This window comes from Pelophylax lessonae, assembly GCF_965119305.1.
Source record: "Pelophylax lessonae genome assembly, chromosome: 1".
Classification (NCBI taxonomy): Eukaryota; Metazoa; Chordata; class Amphibia; order Anura; family Ranidae; genus Pelophylax; species Pelophylax lessonae.
In genome coordinates this window covers 230,743,745-230,756,420 of record NC_138768.1, presented here as the reverse complement: position 1 = coordinate 230,756,420, position 12,676 = coordinate 230,743,745, and the positions used below count along the sequence as shown (strand labels likewise).

At 43.4% G+C, this 12,676-nt stretch overlaps 1 protein-coding gene across 2 annotated transcripts in view; it reads right to left on the bottom strand.

The window, feature by feature from the left end:
* Nucleotides 1-6,229: 6,229 nt before the first annotated feature.
* The window catches only part of MLXIP (MLX interacting protein), a 183,182-nt gene continuing 176,735 nt past the window's right edge, over nt 6,230-12,676 (bottom strand). For both annotated transcript variants that reach the window (XM_082251487.1, XM_082251488.1), the window contains 2 exons: nt 7,190-7,319; nt 6,230-7,071 (listed from right to left, as the gene is read on the bottom strand). In XM_082251487.1, the coding sequence (XP_082107613.1) occupies nt 6,950-7,071; nt 7,190-7,319 (252 nt within the window). In that variant the 3' untranslated portion in view covers nt 6,230-6,949. The remainder of the gene's footprint in view (nt 7,072-7,189; nt 7,320-12,676) is intronic.

Below are 12,676 nucleotides of genomic sequence, written 5' to 3'. Positions count from 1 at the left end.
TGGTCCAAAGTAGAGGATCAAAAGATGAGATCTCCTAAACGCTTTGGCCCTCTGTAAATAAGTGAGGCGGCATCTCCTCACATCTAAACAATGACATTTCTGGTCCCTCTCATTCTTCGGGTTATCACAAAAAGATGGTAAAGTTATCTATTGTGTCCTATGAAAGGAAAATGCTACTTTGGGCAGATATAGAGGATCTGGCCTGAGGATCAACAAAAATGGTTCTTTAATAGAAAGGCCTTGCAAGTCTCCTAGCCTTCTAGCTGTTCTAACAGCTAAATGGGAAGGCTAGTTTTAGGGTCAAAAACTTAAAGGAAACCTCTTCAGTAGGTTGTCTAGATAATGCCTCTAGAACCCCCAGTCAGGTCCCAGGGTGGAAACCTCTCTTGTAACAGGGGTACCTCTATCCCTGGCCGTCAAAAATCTTAACTAAAGGTTCTTTTGCTAGTCTCGCGTCTAGAAAACAGAGAGCTGCTATTTGTATCCGAAGAGTGTTGACCGCCACACTCTTCTCTACCCCATCTTGTAGGCAATCTAAGATTATGGGTACAGAGGTGGATGAGTTCTGCTTCTGTCTGCACCAAGTACAAAATGTTTTCCAAACCTTCGAATATATTTTCCTTGTTTCTGGTTTCCTGCTCAGGAGTGTGTCTATCACTCTGTCTGAGCAGCCTTTTATTCTAAGGATCTGGCACTCACTAACCAAGCTGTCAACTGGAAGAACTCCGGCCTGGGTTGCAATACTGGACCCCTGAGAGTAGGTCTGGAAGCTTCCAAGGAGGCGCCACTGATAGCACCTTCAGTGTCGCAAACCACGCCCTCCTTGGCCACCATGGCGCAATCAGGAGGAGGCGGAGGTCCGGTGAACGACTGAGTTTCTGTAAGACTCGAGGGGATTAGAGTTAGAGGAGGAAAGGCATAAGCTAACTCGAACTGCCATATCTAGGCCAGAGCATCCAGGCCCTCAATCCCTTTTTCCCATTAAGAGGAGGGAGAATAATCTCCTTTCCTTCTTGTTCTTGAATCTGGCAAATAGATCCATCTCTGGGAAGCAGAATTTCCAGACTAGTGTCTGAAACACCTTCAGATTCTGGTCCCATTCCCCGTCTTATTGGTTGGCGGCTGAGGAAATCTGATTCCCAGTTGCTCTCCCTTTTTGTGTGAATAGCAGACAAGGAGACCACCCTTCCTTTGGCCCAGCCCAAGATCTCCTTGGCTAGCTCTAGGAGGGGTCTGGACCTGGTACCTCCTTGGTGGTTCAGGTAAGCTACTGCCAAAGCATTGTTGGAGCAGGCCTGAATCTCCATGCCTGAAATGGAACTCTCAAAGGTCTTTAGAGCCTCTCCCACTGCTCTGACTTTACTGAAATTGGAAGAAGCCTGGTCTACTTCCTTGTCCCAGGTGCCCTGAGCTTTAGCTTTCTTTAGATGAGCCCCCATCCCCACTGACCCCAGGGTCTGCCCTTCTCCAAACTGCTTGGTACTGACCACCACTTCAGGGAAGTTTTTCCCTAAGGGGTGAGGATTACACTTTCATCCAGGGACTCAACCTTTTTGTCCCAGGGGGAAACGTGGAACAATTGAAGGTCTCGAGTGTAGTTGTGCCCAAACAACTGCTGGGATACTGACTGACATGAGCTCCAGAACTCCCAGTAACTCTCTCCTGGAGCAAGAGCGGGTTCCTATCAGCCTTCTTACTAGTGATCGACTGATATCAGTTTTTCGTTGCAGATGCCGATATTTTGGCCATTGCATATCCGCATTGGCCGATATTTTCATACATTTAAAAAATTTTTATTTTATTTTTATCACTTGACAGGTACTCTTATGGAGGGATCTGGGGGTCAAAAACTCCCCAACCCTCTCATCTAAACAGGTCTGAACCCGAGCTGGCTCCACCATGCTGACCAACCAGCCTAGCGTCTGCAGGACAGTTATCACCTTCTGGGTGTCTGATCTCACCAGGATTGCCGAAGGACCAAAGATTAGTAGATTGTCCAGGTAAGAAATGAAAGCTATTCCCTGGAGATGAAGATAGGCCACTGCTTCTGCCAGGATCTTTCTGAAAATCCTTGGACTGGCCGCTAGATCAAAGTGGAGTGCCCTGAACTGCCAATGAGACATCCTTTTCTGGGTTACCAACGCAAATCTCAGGAAAGCCTGGTGTTCCGGATGAATCCGAACATGCAAGTAGGCATTCCTGAGATCCAGAGTAGTCAAACACTTTTTTTAACAGGCGTACTGAATAAATACCTTCCATGGAAAACCTTTTGTACTCTACTTTACGTTTCTGAGGTTTATGATAAAGCGGTATTTCCCACAGGGTTTGGGTACCACAAACACATGGGAGTAAAAGCCTTGGTAAAGCTGACTTTCTGGCACTGGCACTACCACTTGCTGTTCCACCAGTTCCCAGATCCCATTTATTAGGGCTCTCTTTTTTAATATGTTCTTGGGAGGATGTGTTAAGGTAATTTCTTGTGGGGGTTTGGACGAGAATTATAGGCGGTAGCCTTCTCTAATGAGTTGAGAATTGTATGGACTGACAGACTTCCTCCCACTGGGAAATAAAAGGAGACAGTCTGCCCCCCACTTTGACTCTGGCGTCACTTTGTATCTTTGGTGCTTGAACCTGGAGAGGGGAAGAGCAAATTACTTTGCCTACCTCTACCAAAACTCCACTTATTAGGTTCTTTTTTTGTTCTTGGTTGATTTTGCCTTTGAAGTAAAATCGGCTTCCCAAGCTTTAACCCAAATGGCCCTCCTAGCTGAATAAGGGGCGTCGGTTTTAGCCGACTCGACTGCAGTATCAGCCAGGTAGGTGACAGCTTTCCCCATATCTGAAAGGGAATCTAGTACTTCCTGAGAATTCCTTCCCTGAGAAAGGTGCTGAGAAAGTAAGTCTTTCTATTCAGAAGTCTGCATTCCTGGCAAAGGAGGTTGAAGCCAGCGCTGGGGCCATAGTGGATTAATTGGCATCCCATGCTTTCTTAAGCAGGGACTCTGACTTACGGTCCATGGTATCTTTGATACTCCCTCTATCCTAAAAAGAGGACAGATCTTTTAGTCACCTGTGACAGGGAGGCATACAATTCAGGACTCTTTAGAATTTCTCCACCTCCTCTCCAAAGGGGAATCTCCTTTTCCACGCTTTTGGTCTGACCAAACACCTTTCAGGAACATCCCATTCTTGAAGAATTAAATCCTTCAAAGACTGGTGTACAGGAAATACTTTGGATTGGTATTTAACCAACCCCCCTATGCATTCTATCCTGTACTGAACTCTCCTTGGGAGGTTCCGGGATCTGTTCAGTGGCATAGATAGCTTAAAGGAGTCCCTCTAGGTCTTCCAGACCAAACAGATGTCTGTTTACCTTGGTCTCCTCTGCCTCACTATCTAGATTCAGATCAACCTCATCCCCAGAACTGGGCTCAGATTTTGCCTGACTTTCTGCCTCCAAGTCCTCCTCCTACCTAGCTTGAGCAGGGGGAAGTCCCTGAGAACCAGGCAGAAAGGCTCTCGGCCCGGTCTTGGAAAGTAAACTCCGAGAAGAGCCCTCTTTAGGGGTTAGCTCTTCTGGGTCCACTACCTGGGGTGAAGCTACAGAGGTGCGAAAGGACTGGATATTGGCTAGAGTTTCCTCCTGAACAGACTTAAGGAAATCCTGCATTAATCCTGAGGCTGCCTTACCAGTTGTTAATACACCTATAACAAAAAGACTGTGTGAGATTTGGACAATCTCTCCCCACAATTCCCACACTGTTTAGAGGAGCTAGTGGATATAGGGGCTGGTTGTGTCAGAAGCCTCCTGGGTACCACTTTGGGATTCTGCAAGAGAAGAGAAAACAAGTAAAGCATCACTCTTCCTGCTCCCTTAATAACTTGGCCGGGGACTCTGGTATTACCCCCCCCCCCCCCCCCAGTAAGGAGAAAGCACTTACTGGGCTCAGATATGCTCTCGCCTGTAGGAGCAGTCTTTTCATCCTCCGCCTTCATGAGGTGGGTCCAGACAGGCTTCGCGCTCTTAGCAGCCTTCTGGCTTTTGGTAGCTGAAGAGCATGTGACTTTCCCGCAGCTATGCGGGTCCGGCACCTCCTCCACGCTTAACTCCCTCTTCCGGGTTGCGCTGCGCATGCTCCGCCTCTTCTCTGTTCAAACCGGAAGTTCCGGTTTCAGAACGAGGCTTGGAGCGCACTGAATTCTCCCCTCATGGCTGCTGATGTTATGCGGCCAGCCCTTCACAGCATGGAGCCCACTGTATGCAGGGGAGGACAGGAGGAGACCCAAACTGGTGAGCAGAGCACCAAAGCAAAGGGACCACCACACTGTCTGAACTGCCTGTGCACATCAAAAGGCGACCTGTGAGAAGCTCGAGGCGTGCAGGTAAAGTGCGGCCCTCACCGACGTTCCTAAACCTGCAAACGCTTCGCTGTGGGAGAAACTCAATCAATACTGAGGGACAAGGAGAAGAGTGGGGCCTTTAAATAGCGGTGAACTGATTGTGTTTCCTGTAGGGTGGAGCTTCTCATCTATCATGCGTTTCTGTCCTGGAAGGTGAGAGGAGAAAAAATAATATACATATTCACCTCCCTGCTGCAGTATCGGTCTTATGCTGCAGTTGTACCCCGCCACCTCTAACCCTGAGAACTGACAATGATATAACCGCTGATCACTCAGTTGTTGGTTTACTCTGAGCAGATAGCAGTGACTGTCACTGCTCCTTTCTTTTCCCCTCCAGCGCTCACTGGAATACTGGGCTAGGAAGGGGACAGGAGTGGCTTGCTCAGACGCTCAGTGGCATGAGGCTGAGCCAACTGCTTATCAGGCATCTGAGTGGTTCCAAAATTGTCAGGATCCTTCCAGAGCCTGGAGCAGCCTAGGATGGCAGCCAACAGCAGGCTTCAGCTGATTCTGGATACAGGAGAGCAAAGGTAAGTGCAGTCCTGTGACCCAGAAGAGAAAAGAAAGCTTTTGCTATACTTCTCTTTCATGTTACAAGGACACAAGATTTCTAGTAGGTTCATGAAGTAATGTTCTGTGCTTGCAAAAAAACGTACTTGGCCTTAAATTAAAACTCATGCATTCACTACATCTAAGAATTATTACATTTTTATTCTTGGGTTTAGATATACATTAATTATCCTGGGCACAAAAACTGCACAGCGAGTAAACAAAGGCATAAACCACCGGACCATTTTTTATATATTATCTTATTGTGATCATTTTATCCCCCGTGTATAAAACATGCAAAGCTCAAATAAGGGACAGATAAAATAACAGGTCTGAGCACTGGGGACATAAATGACCTTTATTACAGATGAGCGTTTTGATTTTCCATCTGGAAGAAATCATGCTCACTAAAAAAATAGCACAGTTTACAGGGAACACTGAACAAAATTTATATGAAACATTCTGTGATGTGCACTCACCAGGATGCAAGACTTACAAAACCTTGGTAGGAACTGAAACTCAAATTGAATAGGATTTCATAATCAGTATTAAGACCAGATGCAAAAATGCCTAAATTTAAAGAATACTTGCCAGGACATGGCAAACCTATTCGGGATAGGATGTATAAAATCACATGCAACACTTCAGCTGTTCTTTGCAGCTTCTGGAGCACAATTGGCCACCAGAGCAGGTTTGATGCTTCCACCATTCTGGACATCTTTAGGTCTACATATAGGTGTCACAACTCCACCCCCTTCCTCCATTTCTAGATTTACTCCAATGGTAATAATTGAGGATTGGGTGTGACTTTTTTCTCCAACCCATTCAAGGCTTATAAGTGGCATCAACTCTCTACAGCATGCTACATTAGAGCTTGAATCCAATGCAACACTATTTTGGATGGAAATATTCAACTTTTGCCGCATTTGCCAGTACTTCCCTAGTATAAAATACAGCATTATTTTCTATCAGTTTCCATAATTTTAACTTAAAAGCCCATACAACCCTTTAAAGCCCAGCACAGGAGGTAGTTTTACTAGATCCCGCGGCTACATCCACTGAGAATAAGCCTTTGCCATCGAAATTCCCAGCAAGGAATTCATCAGGGGCATCCAATGTGACATGTGCTATACCCTGTTTTATTCTTTAAACATTTTCTTAAGTCAAAGCAGCTTAACTTTTTTCCAGAGAAATGCAGCAGTACGGTTTCAAAATTGCTAAATAGCTTGCTTAATAGGTCTCTACACAGCGTGTCATGACTTTTCATTCTGAGAAATAAAAAAAATATGTCTACATTGTTTAGAGACTGGTGTCAGATAAGCAAAGGCAGAATATTAGAGAATTCTGCACATGCCGTTACAAGTAACAAACAACAATTAGGAGCTTATAATGCTGACTGTAGGAGAAATTGTACGCAATTTCTGGTATGAGATCTCAATGCAGCATTGTTACCAGAATCTCCTTTGGAACATAAAAGAGCAGAAACCTGAGTCCAATAATGTGAAGGTTAAATGATTGAGGGCATGGCTCAATTATCATTCTACTGAGCAATTTTCAGCTTTTTGATATACATAAATTACCTTTAGTAACGGGTAGAAGGCAATTGTGAGGTCCTCTAAGTGAAAAAGGTTAAAAAAAAAAAAACACATAAAATGAAGGCTGCAGAGATTCATTGAAAATATTAATCAAAGGATGACATCACATAACTGTATTCCCTTTAACGTTTTTTTCCCCCCTCACTGAATCACTGGATCATTTTAATGCTCTTGTTGAGGCTCCAAGAACAGGAATTCTTCAGCTGTTCCTGCCCTTCATAGAAGTGACACCTTGCAGATCCGCTGAGATAGGGGTTGTCCCTGAAAGCCAAGGATGCATTGGATGGCCAGTTACCAAATGCAGCAGCACAGATGCACAGGTGGAGTGTTGAAATGCAGCTCACAGAGAGCACTGAAAGGTAACAGCACAAGCTCTTCTCTCTAAGAGTAAGTGCATATACTATTTATGTACCACCAGCACCATTACTGTTCTTACTGACAGCCTGCTTGGCTTGCTCAGGCAGGCTTGAAGGATCAGTCAAGATGGAGGTCGTTGTGCTCAGCTGACGCAGTGTACTTAGCACCGCTAGAGGGAAAATTAAAATAAATAAAAATGTTAAAGCCAATAAACTTAACTTAAACTGAGCAATTGATGGCACATAAAAAAAAAAAAAAAAAAAAGGGGGGGGGGGGAATGTACTTACTGGGCCTCAATGCAGGAAGAGAGCAATGATGTTCCAGCCATTCTAGAGTAGTGCTGTATAATTCTTCTATGCTAGCTGTAGATACCATATCATTGAAAGAGTCAAACAAGGGCTTTATAATGATGCTGAACTGAATGCACAGAGTTAAGGAAAAGGGTAGATAGAAATATCCACTAACACAGCCAGCAACTGTTCACTGGGGCTGCAGTGCTTACATTAATATAGGTAACAAAAAGATTTTTGCAACATACCACAATGAAGATGACAAATTGGACAATAACGATTGTGAAATAGGATCAAATATATTTAAAGCAACCCTCTCCCTAGTATCCAAAATCTCTAGCAGCTGCCCCTTGTAAAAAATAAGTTGTATACTTACCTGGCCGACTACTGGATCATTCCAGGTGTTATGGATAGCATGTTCCCTGCTGGATATAAAAACAAAAACAAAAACAAAAAAAACAAACAAACAAGAGGGAGCCTCTAGGTGTATAACAAGTATAATAAAAATGCCCACACTAGTTAAAAGTGGATGATCAAGGCTTGTCATAAGCCCATGTAGGACTCTTGGATCACCATGAGGCTAAAGAGTTCTGCAGGCATGTGGTTAGTTGAAGCAGAATTCTTGAGGAAGTACAGTTGTCAGGCTTCAGGTTGGAACTTCAGCAGCTTCCAGAAGTAGCAAGATGGCTGTGGCTCCAAACAGCAATTCTCTTGGCTGGGTAATGAAGACAGGAAGTGGAGGGGATATGGCTACAGGTTTTAGGGCAGACAGGAGCGCTAGCTTTATCAAACCACAGTTCCTATGGTTTGATAGGGGCGCTCCGGTCTGCCCTGAAACATGTAGCCACAGCCTCTCCCCTTCTTGTCATCATCACCCAGCCAAAAGAATTGCTGTTTGAAACCACAGCCATCTTGCGACTTCTGGAAGCTGCTGTTGCTGATGTTCCAACCTGAAGCCTGACAACTGTACTTCCATCAATAACTCTGCTTCAACTAGCCACATACCTGTGCAGCTCTGCAGCCTCACTGTGATCCTATGGAGGTCTATATGGGTTTATGACAAACCTTGATGCGCTTAACTAGTGAGTGCATTTTTATTGTTTTTTATACTATATTAAATCACTAAACCTAGATAGAGGCAGCCTCTTGTGTTTTTTTTTTATATGTTCATTAGGATCTCAAGACCTAATCTGAGAGGAGCTGCATCTACTTCACCTGGTGTTCCCTACCACTCTCTTGGCCCTCTTATGTGCCCTGTTCAATGACGGTTGGGTTTTAGTCAGTGCAATAGCGAATTAATTTTCTTTGTTCCCTGCTGGAGGCTGTTGTTCCTTCCATGACATCTACATCACTACAAAACACTGTAGTAGTGTAGGGGTTTGTGGTAGGAACCACAGTGTACATGATATCAGACACTAGCAATAGAGTCATATTAAAAACAGAAGAAGAAGAAAAATAAGCTATTGGGCTTAAAAGAGTCTGAGTATTCAAACAAGAACACATCAGATAAAATTGCTATTTAAAATCTATTTCCCATATCAGTCCAAGCATCAAGTTGGCATGATCCTGTGTTAGGCTTGGATGCTTAATGTTTACATCTTTCAAAACACAGCTACAGTGCTCATTGCAGTGGTGGTAAACCAACAAGTGTAGCTCCTGACATCACTAAGACTCTATTCACATATAGGCGTCTCGGATCGTGGGCAGAATTGCATCGATTCTGCCCATGATCCTAAACTATTGCAATTCTACTTTTGGGTTACAGGCATCCCGAGATTCTGTTTGCGTGATTTTACTGCAATTCGTGGGGAGACAATTGCGGCAAAATCGCGCCACATTTGGGATGCCATTGCAAGTCACGGGAATCGCACAGGCGTCCCGCGACTTGCAATGGTTAGGGATCGCAGGTACAATCGCGGCAATTCCGCCCACGATCCGAGACCTATATGTGAATGAAGCCTAAAAGCTGCACATAATATCCATCTGCTGACAGACATGCAACAGGAGATAGTCAGGCAATACAGGCGTGATACAAGAAATGGTCATTAATGGCAGACATGCTACAGGAGATGGTAGAAGTTTAAAAATATTCTATAAAAGTTGTTGGGAAACTGGAATACACTTTAGGAGACAGTCAAAAACCAGACATTACATGAGACTGCTAGAGATCACTGCAATTACTGCCCCTTTAAAAAAAAAAAAAATATATATATATATAAACACACACACACATACATATATATATATATATATATACACACAGTATATTAATAATAATGCTTCCCCTTTTGTGCTCCCTATGGCCACAGCTACATTTGATATTTCTCTAAAAGAGCAGAGTGGGTGTAGTCCTGCTTGACCTCTCCACCGGGCCTACAATGTTAGTCTGAAGTAAGGCCCATCGTTTGGCTTTTTCTTTGAATATAGCTGAACATGTAGTACTACACAGGACGCTTTTTGGTTCACCACTTTGGTGCAGTTTTTCCATACATAGAGGACTTTCTTGGCTGAACCACTTATCCTTTTCTGAAATGTTTTCCATCAAAATTTTCATCAGCGGCATTTTTACAGTGATGAAAAGTAAACAAAAAAGTACAACACATTTTCGTCCACTGATGAAAACCATGACGAAAATCAATTCAGTTTTCGTTCACTAACAAACCGAAAATGTGAGGCAGGGACATTTACCTGCGTGAACTAACTTCCGGTTTCCACGGAGCTCTAGCTGCTTCTGCTCCCAGAAAGCAAGCGGCTGTGCAGACTGCAGTACAGGTCTCTGAGTCCTAAAACGACCATCCAGAGCAGCACTGTGCATGACAGGCCTCCTGAGTCCAGACGAGAGTCCCACACCCAGAGTCCGGACTTATGACAATGACCGTCCAGAGAGCACCCACTGTGAGTGTGAATATCTAGATTTTAGTAAGGCTTTTGACACTGTCCCACATAGAAGACTCAATAAACTGCAGTCATTGAGCATGGACTCCCATATTGTTGAGTGGATTAGGCAGTGGCTGAGTGACAGACAACAGAGGGTTGTAGTCAATGGAGAACATTCAGAACAAGGTCATGTTACCAGTGGGGTACCTCAGGGATCTGTACTGGGACCAATTTTGTTTAATATCTTCATAAGTGATATTGCAAAAGGCCTCGATGGTAAGGTTTGTCTTTTTGCTGATGACACAAAGATATGCAACAGGGTCGATTTTCCTGGAGGGAAACACCAAATGGAAAAGGATTTTAGGAAAATTAGAAGAATGGTCAGAACTCTGGCAACTGAAATTTAATGTGGATAAGTGCAAGATAATGCACCTGGGGCGTAAAAACCCAAGGGCATAGTATTTGACACAGTCCTGACCTCAGTATCTGAGGAAAGGGATTTAGGAGTAATTATTTCAGAAGACTTAAAGGTGGGAAGACAATGTAATAGAGCAGCATGAAATGCCAGCAGAATGCTTGGATGTATAGGGAGAGGTATAAGCAGTAGAAAGAGAAGTGCTTATGCCGCTGTACAGAACACTGGTGAGACCTCACTTGGAGTATTGTGCGCAGTACTGGAGGCCATATCTCCAGAAGGATATAGATACTCTAGAGAGAGTTCAGAGAAGAGCTACTAAACTAGTACATGGATTACAGGAAAAAACTTACCAGGAAAGGTTAAAGGACCTTAACATGTATAGCTTGGAAGAAAGAAGAGACAGAGGGGATATGATAGAAATTTTTAAATACATAAAGGGAATCAACTCGGTAAAGGAGGAGAGCATATTTAAAAGAAGAAAAACTACCACAAGAGGACACAGTTTTAAATTAGAGGGGCAAAGGATTAAAAGTAATATGAGGAAGTATTACTTTACTGAGAGAGTAGTGGATGCATGGAATAACCTTTCTGCAGAAGTGGTAGCTGCAAATACAGTGAAGGAGTTTAAACATGCATGGGATAGGCATAAGGCTATCCTTCATATAAGATAGGGCCAGGGAATATTCATAGGATTCAGATATATTGGGCAGACTAGATGGGCTACATGGTTCTTATCTGCTGACACATTCTATGTTTCTATACATTACAATTACAGGCCTGAGGCCTCCCCTCAGACCACCATCCATCCAGAGCACTGTGTGTGCATTACAGGCCTCCTCTGACCACCGGCATCCAGAGGACTGTGCATTACAGGCCATCCCTCAGACCCGAGACCACCATCCAGCACTGTGCAGCATAAAAGGCCTCTCAGAGTTAGACCACCATCACAGAGCACTGTGTATTACAGGCCTCCCCTCAGACCACCATTCAGAGCCCTGTGAAGCATTACAGGCCTCTCATGCCACCATCCAGAGCACTGTAGCATTACAGTCAGTGTCCAGAGCACTGTGCAGCATTACAGGCCTCCTCAAACAGACCACCATCCACAGCACTGAGCAGCGTTTCAGGTCTCCTCAGAAAGACCACCATCCAGACACTATGCAGAATTACAGGCCTCCTCAGATCGTCCAGAATGGCTAAATCTAAGTTTGTTTAAATCTTAATACCATAAATAACATTCGATTCTTTACTCAAGAGGCATAGGAGTTTGGAAATTCTATAGAATTTTTATTCAGTTAAAATGTACTGGAGATTTTAGTTGACTAAAAAATACAACTAAATTACTAAAATGGGACTAAAACTAAAATGCCATTTTAGTCAGACTATGACTAAAAATAAAACCATTGCAGATGACTAAAATGGGACTAAAACTAAAATAGCATTTTAGTCAAAACTAAAACAAAATAAAAATGTGATGCCAAAATTAACACTGACTACAGGTCAGTACAATGGATAGGTTTCCTTCACTGGCTGGCACCAAATCCAAGTTTAATATAGACTGGGTGAAACCAAGGTTGGGTAGAATGGGCACATCTACTGGGGTAAATTAACTAGGTACTTCAGGTTTTGTTTAAGTCACCCACTGATACAACTTGGGAGACTTTGGGAGACTTTGGTATCAAGATTGCACAACTGCAGTTCCTAGATCTGCCCCACCTTCCCCAGTCTCAAAACACTCACTTGCTGCACACTCCATAATATAACACTACAAAAAGCAAACATCACGTGAAACCCTCATAATGGCTATGACAGGTGGCTACAATGAGACTTTGTCTTCAACACTGGACTCCAGTGGTCAGATCTCTGCAGGCAAACTAAATAAGAACAGTTTTTAGGAAACCAAATATTAAATATTTAATATGTATAGTCAGATGGCAGGCTGCACTCTAACCCAGGTAAATATATGAAAAAGAGCCTAATCTTAATTGCATGGCTGAAAAAAAAAAAACCCTCAAATTAAAATAACCAAACAACTGGAAGTGAAGTTCCCCTTCTGTATGGCTCCATACAACTCCATTACAGAGAGAAACCATTTGAAAATGAGATTGCTTAAGGAGATTGTCTGGCAAACATGCGTGTATATGCATTATATAAATAATATTATATATATATATATATATATATATATA